A 12,581-nucleotide genomic window follows, 5' to 3' on the forward strand; every position below is an offset into this window, starting at 1 on the left:
GTTTGTTGTTCATCTGCTTCATTCTCTTTTCCCCCCCTCTCCCTCCCCCCATTCTCTCTCTTTTTCTCTCACAAGCGGTAAATTTCCGATATTTCTTTTTACTATTCATTTCCTTACCATGTTTATCTTACGCATGCATAGACACGTAAAACCACGGCATTTTACATTTAATGGAAATCAAGTTACTAAGTTTGATTTCCTTTTTTTTTTGTATAACTGCCTTAGCTTTACGTTTATTCCGTCATTACATATAAAATACATCCTTGTGTTACGTATACTTGTGTTATTACGTACATTCTTTTATAATATTTACCTTTCATTACATGTTCTTCTAAGTTGTATAGTTTTTTATTGTTGCTAATGATTTTTTTTTGTGTTTTTTTTTTTTGGTTGCTAATTTCACAGTGTCTATCAGATTGTTGGGACATTTATAAATTTTGAGTTATTTGTTAGTTCGTTACTTCATCCAAAACTTGTTTCATGTCAGATGGAAGTGCACATGTCATTACTGCAAATAAACAGACGACATAAGTTATACACAGTAAATGAAATGTATAGCTTTCTCGTTTTAATCGAGAATTAATTATAAGCTTAGATATGAAATGAATGGAAAACAGACATTAACAGTTGATAGTAAGACGTAAAATTATCTAATGATTTCAACCTTAAAAAATTCGTTTAATAAAAAGATTTGCTGTTTCAGTTCCTTTAATAAATCATTTCTAAAAACTCATGCTGAAATTTGTAATACTCCAAAGGTTTATATGTATATTGCAATACGTATAATATCCTGTAAAATGTTTGTTACAATATTTCTGCTAATCTAATCAAAGATTTATTTATACAGTCACTATCCTTCGAACATTTTTACGTGGAATACAAAAGAAAATGACGCTGAATAAATTATCGATCGATAAAGTGGATGTGAAAGATAAAAGGGTCCTGATTCGGGTCGATTTTAATGTACCATTGAAAGATGGCAAAATTACGAACAACCAACGTATTACAGCTGCTCTTCCAACGATTAAAGTAAGTGTATCGTAGTAGTTTTCTGATTATTATTAATACTACCTTTTTCCAGATAATGATCCATCAGTATATTATATATCTGTCGTGAAAGACGAAATATTTAAATTATTATATCCAAAACTAACAAATTCCTCTTATCTAATTCCTTTTCCTCGCACAACAAAAACCCTTTGTTAGCAAACCCTTCGTTAGCAAAACCCTTTATTAGCAGTCTTTGTTTCATATCATTTAAATGTCCTCCTCTGCCGAATATATGGTCAGTTCAGTTCTGTATATAAACTAATCCTGTTAACAATCTTCTTTGTTCATCCATGAGAAATCCTCCCATCTAATCTCCATTCGTTAAATCAGTCTTATATATAACCCAACCAATCCTTCCATAACCATCATTTGCTTTATGTTTTGGGATGCGTCTAATACTTTATAATTTTGTGTTATTTCACCATTTTTATATTATTGCATTTTTTATAGTTTACGCGTTTGTTAAACGGTGTAGCATCCGTACGATATGTATAAAGCGCTATTATTGCTTCATGTTAAATAAGGTTTAATTACCCAAGTTTGAGGTTTCACGACAATATCAATGTATTTGCATTTTTCCATTTTTTTCTTTATTTTTTGCAGAATGTTTTTGATGTAAAATTTGATTTCATCAATGAATATTTAAAAATGAAACATACAGGAGGAAGTATTTTAAATAAAAATTATCACGAACTTTTCCTCAAAAATCTCACTGTGATTGCAGCATGCACTCGATCATGGCGCAAAAGCAGTCATATTAATGTCACATTTGGGACGTCCAGATGGGATGAGAAAGATGGAATTCACATTGGAACCGGTTGCAGCAGAACTAAAAGCTGTTCTGGGCAAGTAAGCAGTAATACTTTTAAAAATTTACGTCTGATAGCTATTCACTGAAGAAAATAGCAGTGAAAAAAAACAACACTTCTTTCTTGTTATTGGTTTCAATTATACTAAAAAAGGAAAATCGGTTTTTCGAAGTAGAGTGAAAAGTAGTTTTGATATTTCCTGCAGGAATGTCACATTCGTGCATGATTGTGTTGGGCCAGAAGCCGAAAAAGCTACAGCTGATCCTGCTCCCGGCAGTGTTATTTTGCTTGAAAATCTTCGATTTTATTTGGAAGAAGAAGGAAAAGGTGTTAATGAAAAGGGCGAAAAAGTATGGTTATTTGAAATGAAATTGTCCGGAAAATATGAAGATTTTGCTGTTACGATTTTTTAAAATGAATTATTTGGGTTAATCGATCATTCAATACATTGAATTTCCCACTAATTTAAACTATACACTACTGAAGAAAAAATTCGATTTATAAATCGTTTCGCTTAATCCAACAATTTGAGTAAGAGCAACGAACTGTATGGGTTATTCAGTTATATTTTCTGAATTTTGAGAATTAGTTATTTGGGTATGTTGAAATCGGTAGAGTGTAGTATTGTTATTTGAAAATAATTCACTTGATGTTACCATCGCTTCAATAAATCGTTCATTATTTAATTTTAGGTCAAGGCATCACAAGCTGATATCGACAAGTTTCGTGCATCTCTGACAAAACATGGCGATGTTTATGTGAATGATGCATTTGGTACAGCTCATCGCGCGCACAGGTTAATCTGGCTTTGCTTTATTGTGTATGTATGAAATAAGTTTCTTTGTAATTCATACGAATGCATTTCTTCTTATCAATGGTATATATGCTTATCTTCCAAGCACTTTTTATGCTTGAAAAGGTACACAAAATTAGCTTTTTAGTCATTTGTTTCAAGTTATGCATCAATCTTATTTTCTATCAAATTACAGTCTTATATAAGTGTTTTTGTTAAAGTTTGATGGGAAAAGTATGATTGTTAGATATGTTGTTCATTTCCTTTTAGACAGCTAAATTTTCTGTTGCAATAGCTTTTCGTTGTTTTCAGCTCTATGGTTGGAGTCAAATTGGACAAACGTGCCACCGGTTTCTTGATGAAGAAAGAGTTAGATTATTTTGCAAAAGCTCTGGATAATCCTGTTCCACCATTCCTCGCAATTTTGGGTGGTGCTAAAGTAGCAGATAAGATTCAGCTTATTCGCAATCTTTTAGATAAAGTAATGTCCAAGTACTTTTCCTGACAGAAATTATTTGTGTAGATTGCTTTTAAGTGAAAAGATGATGGAACAGTTTTATGGTTTTTATTTTCTAGTTTTATATTTTTAATGTTCGGATGTAGGATGATTGAATGTCCCCCCTTTATGCTGAAAATGACGAAAATAAGCGTCCGATATCTTTGTTGCTCGATCAAATTTTCTCTTAATTTTCAGTGAAATGTTTTCGGCTTCATGTGATAAAAAATGGTCATTTATTTGATGTTTTTAATTGTTATGGCATAAGTCGGAACTTATGAATTGTTTTTTGTTGATAAGTTTTGAGAAAAATTAAGTTAACATAGATGTGTTTAATTTAAAGCAGTCATCTTCATGTTGTTTGGACAGGTAAGCGAAATGATTATTGGTGGTGGCATGGCCTACACGTTTTTGAATGTTATTAATAACATCAATATCGGAAAATCACTTTTTGACACAGAGGTAAATATTTATTCAGTTAATTTACTCCGTAGGCAATAAAGATATTCCTTGTTGTTTACAGAATAAATTAATTTCGTAATGACTACTATACTTAACTTTTACTTAGAATTATATATAATTAAACTTGTTATTATAGATATGGAATAATTTTTATTTGTAGTATCATACTAGTACAGTAAGTAGATATAATTAGTGTAATATAGGTATAAATGTTATACATAATTTGATCTCAGTTTATTACTCTTCTTTCACGCTATAATTAAAGTAAAGGCGTATAATTTTAAGTTGATGTCGAAAATTAATGTCATCATATGCATTGAGTTGATGTCTAACGTATGATTAGCATAGGTGAAATTTTTCATTGCAGGGTGCCAAAATAGTAAAGGAATTGATGGATAAAGCCAAAGAAAAGGGTGTGAAAATACATTTACCAATTGATTTTGTTATTGCTGATGATTTCAAAGAAGTATCGAACTTTCTCTTTGGTTTTTTAGTTTTCCTCTCGAAAGTTTTTCAAATAATTTCATACTTCGTAATAAAACAAGTTTGCTGTTTATTTTTTTTTTTTTTATTCAGGATGCCCAGTTCAAAACAGCCGACCTCAGTTCAGGTATTCCGGATGGATGGATGGGTTTAGATATTGGACCGGAAACAGCCAAGCAATTTGCTGAGGTTGTAGGACGTGCAAAAACTATTGTTTGGAATGGGCCAGCAGGTGTTTTCGAGTGGGAGAATTTTTCGAAAGGAACAAAAGCTGTAATGGATGCTGTTGTCGACGTTACTTCCAAGGGCGCTGTTACTATCATCGGTTACTGTTTTTTTTTTTTTTTTTGTTTATGTGTCATTTGTATTCATATTGCATTTTACTTTTCTCAGCTTAAACAATACTTCTTAAGCAATACTTTTCTTTTATTATCATAGTTTGAATTTTAAAGGTGGTGGCGATACGGCGACATGTTGCAAGAAATGGAAGACTGGTGACAAAGTGAGCCACGTTAGTACTGGTGGTGGTGCAAGTCTGGAATTGCTTGAAGGTTATTATTTATCATCTCTTTTTGATTGATAGGATTTACCTAGTTCTGTTGTTGGATTTTTTTAAGACTAGTTTAAGAATTTTATGGGTATACTTAATTTGTATGGCATGAACCACCCCTTATTTTATTTCTCATGCCGCTTATGCCTTCTTAGATTTCTTCTTTTAAAATTTTCAATGTAATCCGTAATTAGAATATACATATCTTTTTTTTCTGCACTTTTTTTTCTTTTTCGTACTTTCCTTATAAAAATTTTATCCCAGTCTTTATCACTGAATAATCGACTCGTCATAGTAACTGATAATAAGCTTTGTGTTTACCGTTCATTAGTACTTTTCGTAGATCATAGCACAAGCGCTATTGACTTTTTTAACATAGTGAAAAGGAAAAGTGTATTTGGTTTTTAATTTAATGCTTTGATTTCAGGAAAAGTACTACCTGGTGTTGATGCGCTTTCTCCAGCTTAAACAACATTTAGGTAATTTAAGAAAGTAGTTGCATTTTGCAAATCGTGAATCATTGATTCATATTAATGATATGAATGATAATAATACTGTAAAAAATACTGTTAGCGACGGAAGAATGTCTATGTTTATGTTGACGTGCGAAATAATTTGTTAAAAATCAGCATTTAAATTTTTCGTGTAGTTTATTAGAAAAGAATCATCCTATTTTATATCTCTTCTTTGTTTATCCTTAAATTTATTTCTAATAAATTTTCAATAAAATATTTTTTTTTTTTTCTGCAGAAAACATTCTGGCTAAATTTAAATTATCCATTGCTTCCGGTATTTTCATATCCTCTTTTGGTACATCTTGACCTTAGCAAAATTTTACATCTTCGTATGTGACTTAGCACATCGATTTACTAAAGGAAGTAGCTCATCAGTGATAATCTTAAATCATATTTTTTATCTTTGTTTCACTTTTTTTCTCATCATAGAAATTTTTTTGATATATTAGTAGATCGTCCAAAATGTTTGTTGATTAACACTTAATCAGCAAATATTTTGGATAACTTACCCTTATTATCTGGAATCAATAGGAAATTAACAGGTTTGACAGAGACAAAGATTTGAAATAAAAATCTGGGATAATAAACTGATGATATATTTTTGAATCGAAAAGATTCAAATCTATTCCTTTCACGAAACTTCAGTGAAGAAATAAGTATAAAATTTGTTCGATGAATTTTCTTCTTTTTTTGAAATTTCAGAATTCACTACAAAAAGAAATTGAAATTATGTCTGAAATGTTTGAATTTCTGTTATTTTTTTAAAATATGGTAATTTCTGTCAATGAAGTGAGGTTTTTTTTTTTTTTTTTTTTTTGCGATTTACGTGAACCAAGTGATGATTTGATCAAAAAAAAGGCGTGAAAATGTAATTTAATTTTTTCTCTTGCAGCAGTAATTATTTAGTCACTAAGGTGCTAGGAAGGTATATATTAAATGGAGTGGCATTGGAAGTTAAAGATAAAATGAGAAGGAAATATTGGTTTATTGATTTAGTCCAAAAGGCCAAAATCTGAAATAAGTAACTGGTAAAGTTATAAAGGGAAATGCATGAAATGTACTAAATAAAGAGACTCGAATCGATAGAATTTATAAAATGCTTTGAAAAGTGCATTTGTTTAATTCCGAATAAAAGTTTCAAGTTTGCGATTGAAATGTAAGTTGGACCTCTTTTTTCACAGCAAATTAGATTCAAAAGTTGATTGAAATTGAAAGATTCTGTTTGAGAAGAAAAGTGTACGCATTTTTTTTTTTTGCTTCATTTCTTAGTGGGAGAATAAAATTATGAATTCATTTAAATGACATCCAGTTGTACTTCTTTAATTTCTTGTCTACAGGTATCGAAGAATTTTCATGAAATACAGCTATATTTCATGCAAAAAAAGGAAAAAAATTGAAAACTGGTGCTAATTAATTTCAATTAAAGTTAGCGTTTTCTTGTAATGATATTAACAGTTCATTCATTCGAAAATTGTAAAACTGGTATTGTAAAGCTAGTTATACTAATTGCTGAAAATTGTCAAACAGGTAATTTTAAATAGATGAAATTATTTTGAAGAATTTGCTGAAAATAAGATAAGAGATAAAAATTAATTTACAGAGCAAAAAAAGCGTACTGATTAGGTATTTAAGAAAATATTTAAGAAAAATATTATTCTAATAATGCATATTTGAAAAAAAAATTTTTCACTTATGATCAAATAAACACCTAAGATTTGAAACACTGCAATAATGAATAAACTGCATAATTTGTTTATTAATTTGCTAAAAAAAAACTTCATTCCATTATTGTTTATATTATAGTTAGATAATAAATAATTCAATTACATTTTAATTTATCACTCAAATTATTCAAGTTATTATCGTCCATATGTGAAATTAAATTTATTGAGATTGTCATCACACTACATTGCTCAAATGACATTTTAAATTAGCTGTTGAAGGCTTTTTTCATTTCCTCTTCCTTCTAATCAAAATAATGTGCCACTAATGTTTTTGAGAAGAAATTCATCCCCATTAAAATCGATTTAAGTATTATTCGAATCGAATGATGTTAAAAAAAGGAAGAAGAGAGGAAAGGAATTGAAATAGAAAGGGAAGGAAAAACAAGGAAATATTTAGAGAACTTTTATGTAATTATTATAAATGCACAGGTGTATATATCGGTGTTTATCTATGTCTCTCCTCTTAATAGCTCGTAAGCTTAAACATTTAAAAATTCTTATAAAGTATGAATAGAAATGGATCAATGATGGTAAGAATGATAATAATGATAATACATACTTTTAGTTTCAACTAAGATTAATGATTAAAATTAGAATTTAGAATAACAGTGGTAATAAATAGCAACAAAAATGTGCATAGCAACGCTATTCTTCACAAAATGATAACAAATTGCTTCCCATAGTTACGTATATGTCTGTTTCATCTTAAAGCTTCCTAAAACTATTTAAAAAAAAATCTATTTCAGAGCTTCCTAAAATTATTTTTATTCTTCTCATTTTACAATTATCAATTCGCAACTATCTTACAATTAATCAGAAAAAAAAAATGGGTAAGTCAATTTTTGAATTGTTTTCTAAACATTCGTTACACAATTTCGTACTTTTTATGTATATTAATTTTTATGTGTATTACCAATTTCATCTATGTTTTTTTTTCTTTCTCACCTCTTCTCATTCTCTAACATTTAATTTTTTTTTATGTTTGAAAATTTATGTATTATTTTAGATTGAAAAAGGAGGGATCATTTCTTAAGCTTCCAAAAATATGTGTTAGTTATTGATCAATACTTATTGATCAACCAACCATTTCTATTTTTTGAAAAAGATAAAGGAAAAAAAGGAAAATTTGTTGTACTTGAAATTATTTGACTTTAGAACTTTTCATTTAACTTATTACTTCGATCACTGTGATTTTTTACAGTGAGAAAGTTAATACATTTTCAATTGAAAAGGCTTTACCCATACAAATGCGAGTATTTTCTTTCGATCCTATGTTTTACCCTTAACATCCGGTACGGCCCATCCTACCGGAAGCATATATCTAACATCGTTAGCATAATTCTTAACCTCTCAGAAAAGTATGCAAACTCCTCCTTCATCATAAGAGAATGGTAAATAAAATGTCATATTTCAGTTAATCTGCCAGGTGAAAATGAAAAGGTGTATCCCTGTGAAATTTGCGGACGAAATTTTGTGAAAAATAGTTTGGTAAGTAGCAATTAATGTAAAATAGCATTTCATAATAAATTTACTAAGATAATTGTGTTTGGTTTAATTAGAAAAATGGAACCTATTTATGGATTTATGGGCAAATAGTTCAAATATTGTCGAATGTTTTAACATTGGTTAATATTACAATTTTATTGGTTTAATTAAAAAATATTAAAATGAAAGATTATTTATTTTAAACTGCATGGATATTTGCTTTGAAGGAAAGGAAGTTTTAACGTTTTAAAAAATTTTTAAGTATGATAGATGATAACAATGCAATTTCATGATTCTACATCAGTATTTCTATTTTAATTAAATTAAAATTTTGTCGTTATATGTAAAAAAATGAATTAAGTTAAAAGAAATTGTACCAAAAAAAATCAATTTAAACTAAAAAGAAATTAGAATTAAATTATTATAGTAAAGTTAAAGTTACAAACGATATTAATTAAGAAAGAAAAATAAGATCAAATACTAAGTCAGTCGCTAACTATTTAAGCATATTATTTAGATGAAACATGAAGTAATATGCCAAAAAATGGTAAAAGCAAAACGGAAAGTGTTTGATTCCGGTAAACAACGAGCAACTGGATCTGATATTACGATTGATAATGTTATAAATGCTCGAAAGGAACGCGAAAAGGTTAGTTATTCATAAATCAAATTAATCAAAAGTTATTGATATCATATATTTTCTGGAATAGATAAAAAGAATAAAAAGAATTGCATTCAGGAAGTAAAAATATATAGATACATAATAGCTGTTACAACCGGAATGACCGGAATGCGACTGTCTGTAATGTGCATAGCATTCAATGATTGAGAATATATATATTCTGGACAAATAATGAAAGCAGAAAAAAAAGGAAATGATTATATATTTTTTTACATTTTTGCAATAGTTTTATAGCAGTTTTCTTTTTTTTTTTTTTATTTTCGAAGATAGCTTAATCATAATATGCAGGAAAAGCGTTTCAGATTTCTAAAATACTTACTATTTGTTCAAGTAAATAAATTTTATTGATTTAATGGGAACAAAATATAGCATATTTGAATGATTGCCATAAATCAATTATCAATATTTATATATTATTATGAATGAATAAACTAATCAGCTTGGTGGAACGTTTCCAAGACCTAAGACAAGTTGGCGTGAAAAACATGAAACATTCGTTAATGCTGTGTCAACATCTAAACAAACGAATAATTCACTTCGTGCTGATACACCTTTTTCAGTAGTACCAAAAGGTAAAAGTTTAAGCTTAAACTTTGTCAGATAAAATTGCAAATAAAAAACATTTGCCAAACATTAATCGAAAACTTTTTAATTTCATGAAATTTGTCTTTTAGTTAGATATAAAAGTGAATTCATCATGTAATAGCAGGATATTTCCTTTTGTAAATCAAGAAAGAAAATTAGAGAGGAATAATACAATTATTTCATTTACTTATTAAATTGGATTTTGAACTATAATGCCATATATAAACAACAAAAATGACATTTCAAGAATTCAAAACACAAATTAAATATCTTATATTTTAGATGCTAAGTACAATTTTTGAAAATTTCCTGAATAATGTTAAATAATATAGTATTATCGGATGCTTTCACTTTTTCTACCATATGCACTTGCCTAAATTAGTTTAAAATGTTTGGTGCTTTAAATTTTTTTTTTCAGTTCGCATTGAAGATTTAGTATATATTAGTATGGCTTATTGTCTTTTGGCTCGTTTTGGTCTTTTAGCTTTTAATCTTATGAGTTATTGCTGTTTCGTACTGGCATTTTTCATATTTAATTAATATAACTTTTGTTTTTTTATTTTATTTAACAAATCTTATCAATAACTTATATTTATTTTTGAAACAATACTCACTTTGATTGTGGAAAAACTTTAACTTGTTTAAAGGTTTGATAGTAAGTTTATTTAATAAGTCGTTGATGTGATGGTTTAATCAAAATTAACAACTGCACTTTACACAGTAATTAATTGCAACAAGTTGTTCAAATTTATACTGTAAAAGTCGAATAAAATTAATTTCGCTAATGATGTATTTAAATGTTCTATTCGTAATAAATGATAAAATATCGACTGAAGAAATCAATCAATATCTAAAATAGAAATAAATGAAATTTAGGCTTTATTTTTAAATTTATTTGAATACTATGCATGCATGTTTCGAGGAAAACACAGCGATTATATATTCCATAATTTATTAGCTTTATGTTGACAATAATGACAATACAATATAGTCCACATAATAAATAAATGATACTAACGATTTAATTTAAGGAAAAGAAAAAGTTAGCTCAAGTAATATTTTCATAAATTAAATAGCAACTTGTTTTTATTCTTCTTTATTCATATTAATGCTAATTGAAATAATTAGCAAGGAGATCTTGAAATTTATTCATTTAAACAACTAATAAAATAACGAGCGCATCTGTTAAATTATTATTATTTTAGATTACGTCAAATGCGAATATTGTGAACGTAGTTTTAATAAAGCGGCAGCAGAACGGCATATTCCATTTTGTAAAACGCAACAAAAAAAGAAAGGACCAATAAAGGTAAATAAATAATTGTAACCAGAATTTTTAGTTTTATTAATTTATAAAATTTGAAATACAATCTTTTTACTAAATCCAAATAATGTTATTAATTGTGGTTTTAAAAGACGTGAAAATTTGAAACATTAAAATATCATAATGATAATAATATTAAAATTATTATCCAAAATTGAAGAAATTAGAAAAAAATAAATTTCAATGGTTTAGAAGTTTTACAACATTTTGTAGAGCGCTGTGATGTAAGTATTAAGTATTGAAATTTTTAAAAATTTCTATGATTAATTATTAAAATTTTTATTAAGTGTTAAAATTTTTGATAATCTTTGTAACATAAGTATTTAAATACATTAAAAATTTTACAATTAAGCTATTTAAACAAAAATTTAAATCGCTTACTTATCCTTTTTTTTTGTGTGTATGTTTAACATCAATTTCACAATTATAACAAAATTAGTAAAAAATTTTTCACATTTTTGAAATGAATATCAATATGAATGCTGCAAATTTAGATACAAAAGATAAGATCACAGCAATCTAATGCAACAATGATACGATCAGAAGCTAATGACTGTCATCGATTAACTAATAAATCGTTAAGTCGTGATAACAAGATGAATTCGAAGAAAAATGACTATCATTCAACAATATCAGAACATCGTTCAAGCATTTCCTCAAGACGATCTGGTTCATCGCAGCGATTAAATGTTAATAATATAAGTGAAAATGATCGACGAAGAGAGAGGAGCTTATCAAGAAAGTAAAGTATTTTTATTTTTTTATTAATTAAAATGCCATTTTTAAATAAATTTTCAAGCAATCAATATATTCTATTATGTACATTATACTTATTATCATCTGCATTTGTTATCTTTTTGAAAATTTTCAATTATCATTTAATTTCATTAAAGCAATTAAGGATTAAAAGGAAAAATTTTTTTTTTGCTACAGAAGAAATAATTCTGCTACACATTCAACCAATAAATTCATTAAACAAATAAGCAGTGCATCAGAACGAGAACGGACAAATTCATTGTAAGTAATTTCGAATGCAATAAGAAAGGAAGTCGTCAAAGATCAATTTAATTACTTAACATAAGTCTTAGAATTTAAAAAGATTCATTTTTTAGGGGCTTATATCGAGCTATTAATCGAGAACAAACATCTGCGCCAATGTCTCGGCAATCATCGCTTACAAGAAAAGACAATGGGACAGAAAAAAAAAGTTAACAAGAAAGAAATTTAAAAGAGAATTGAATTTCAAAACATACAATTTTTTTGCATATAGATATTATGTAATATCTTGCAATTAAAAAAACTAAAAAAGGAGAAAATTAAAATTTTTTTTGCAATTAAAAAAAAAGTGAATATAACTGAATCAAAATTTTAGTAAGAAAAATTAAATTCTGATTTGATAATGATAATATTGTTGTCTTAATTTACTTTACCATATCATCCACTTGTTTACATGTATAAAAGTGATGCCAAATTAGCTAGATGATCCGTCCAATCCTTTTAAATCCTATCTGGCATAATAATAGATAATATCGACTTATTTTCGTTAAAGTAAACTAATAAATCTTTAATAAGAACTATACAATAAATTTACAATAAAACGACTGAGCAATTGATTAATTTTAT

At 27.6% G+C, this 12,581-nt stretch overlaps 2 protein-coding genes across 2 annotated transcripts; both read left to right on the plus strand.

The window, feature by feature from the left end:
• Positions 1-888: 888 nt before the first annotated feature.
• Positions 889-5,111, plus strand: Bma-pgk-1 (Phosphoglycerate kinase, putative; the record flags this gene model as incomplete). The annotated part of the gene is made up of 10 exons (XM_001891857.2): positions 889-1,029; positions 1,775-1,899; positions 2,065-2,209; positions 2,552-2,655; positions 2,965-3,133; positions 3,518-3,610; positions 3,978-4,076; positions 4,187-4,418; positions 4,546-4,644; positions 5,071-5,111. The coding sequence occupies 10 exons, from the start codon at positions 889-891 to the stop codon at positions 5,109-5,111; spliced, it is 1,248 nt and encodes a 415-aa protein (XP_001891892.1).
• Positions 5,112-8,911: 3,800 nt separating this feature from the next.
• Positions 8,912-12,170, plus strand: Bm5523 (CGI-62 protein, putative; the record flags this gene model as incomplete). The annotated part of the gene is made up of 6 exons (XM_043074698.1): positions 8,912-9,016; positions 9,489-9,621; positions 10,840-10,943; positions 11,453-11,700; positions 11,892-11,975; positions 12,071-12,170. The coding sequence occupies 6 exons, from the start codon at positions 8,912-8,914 to the stop codon at positions 12,168-12,170; spliced, it is 774 nt and encodes a 257-aa protein (XP_042930632.1).
• Between the last annotated feature and the right edge of the window lie 411 nt (positions 12,171-12,581).

This window comes from Brugia malayi, assembly GCF_000002995.4.
Source record: "Brugia malayi strain FR3 genome assembly, contig: Bm_v4_ChrX_scaffold_001, whole genome shotgun sequence".
Lineage (NCBI taxonomy): Eukaryota > Metazoa > Nematoda > Chromadorea > Rhabditida > Onchocercidae > Brugia > Brugia malayi.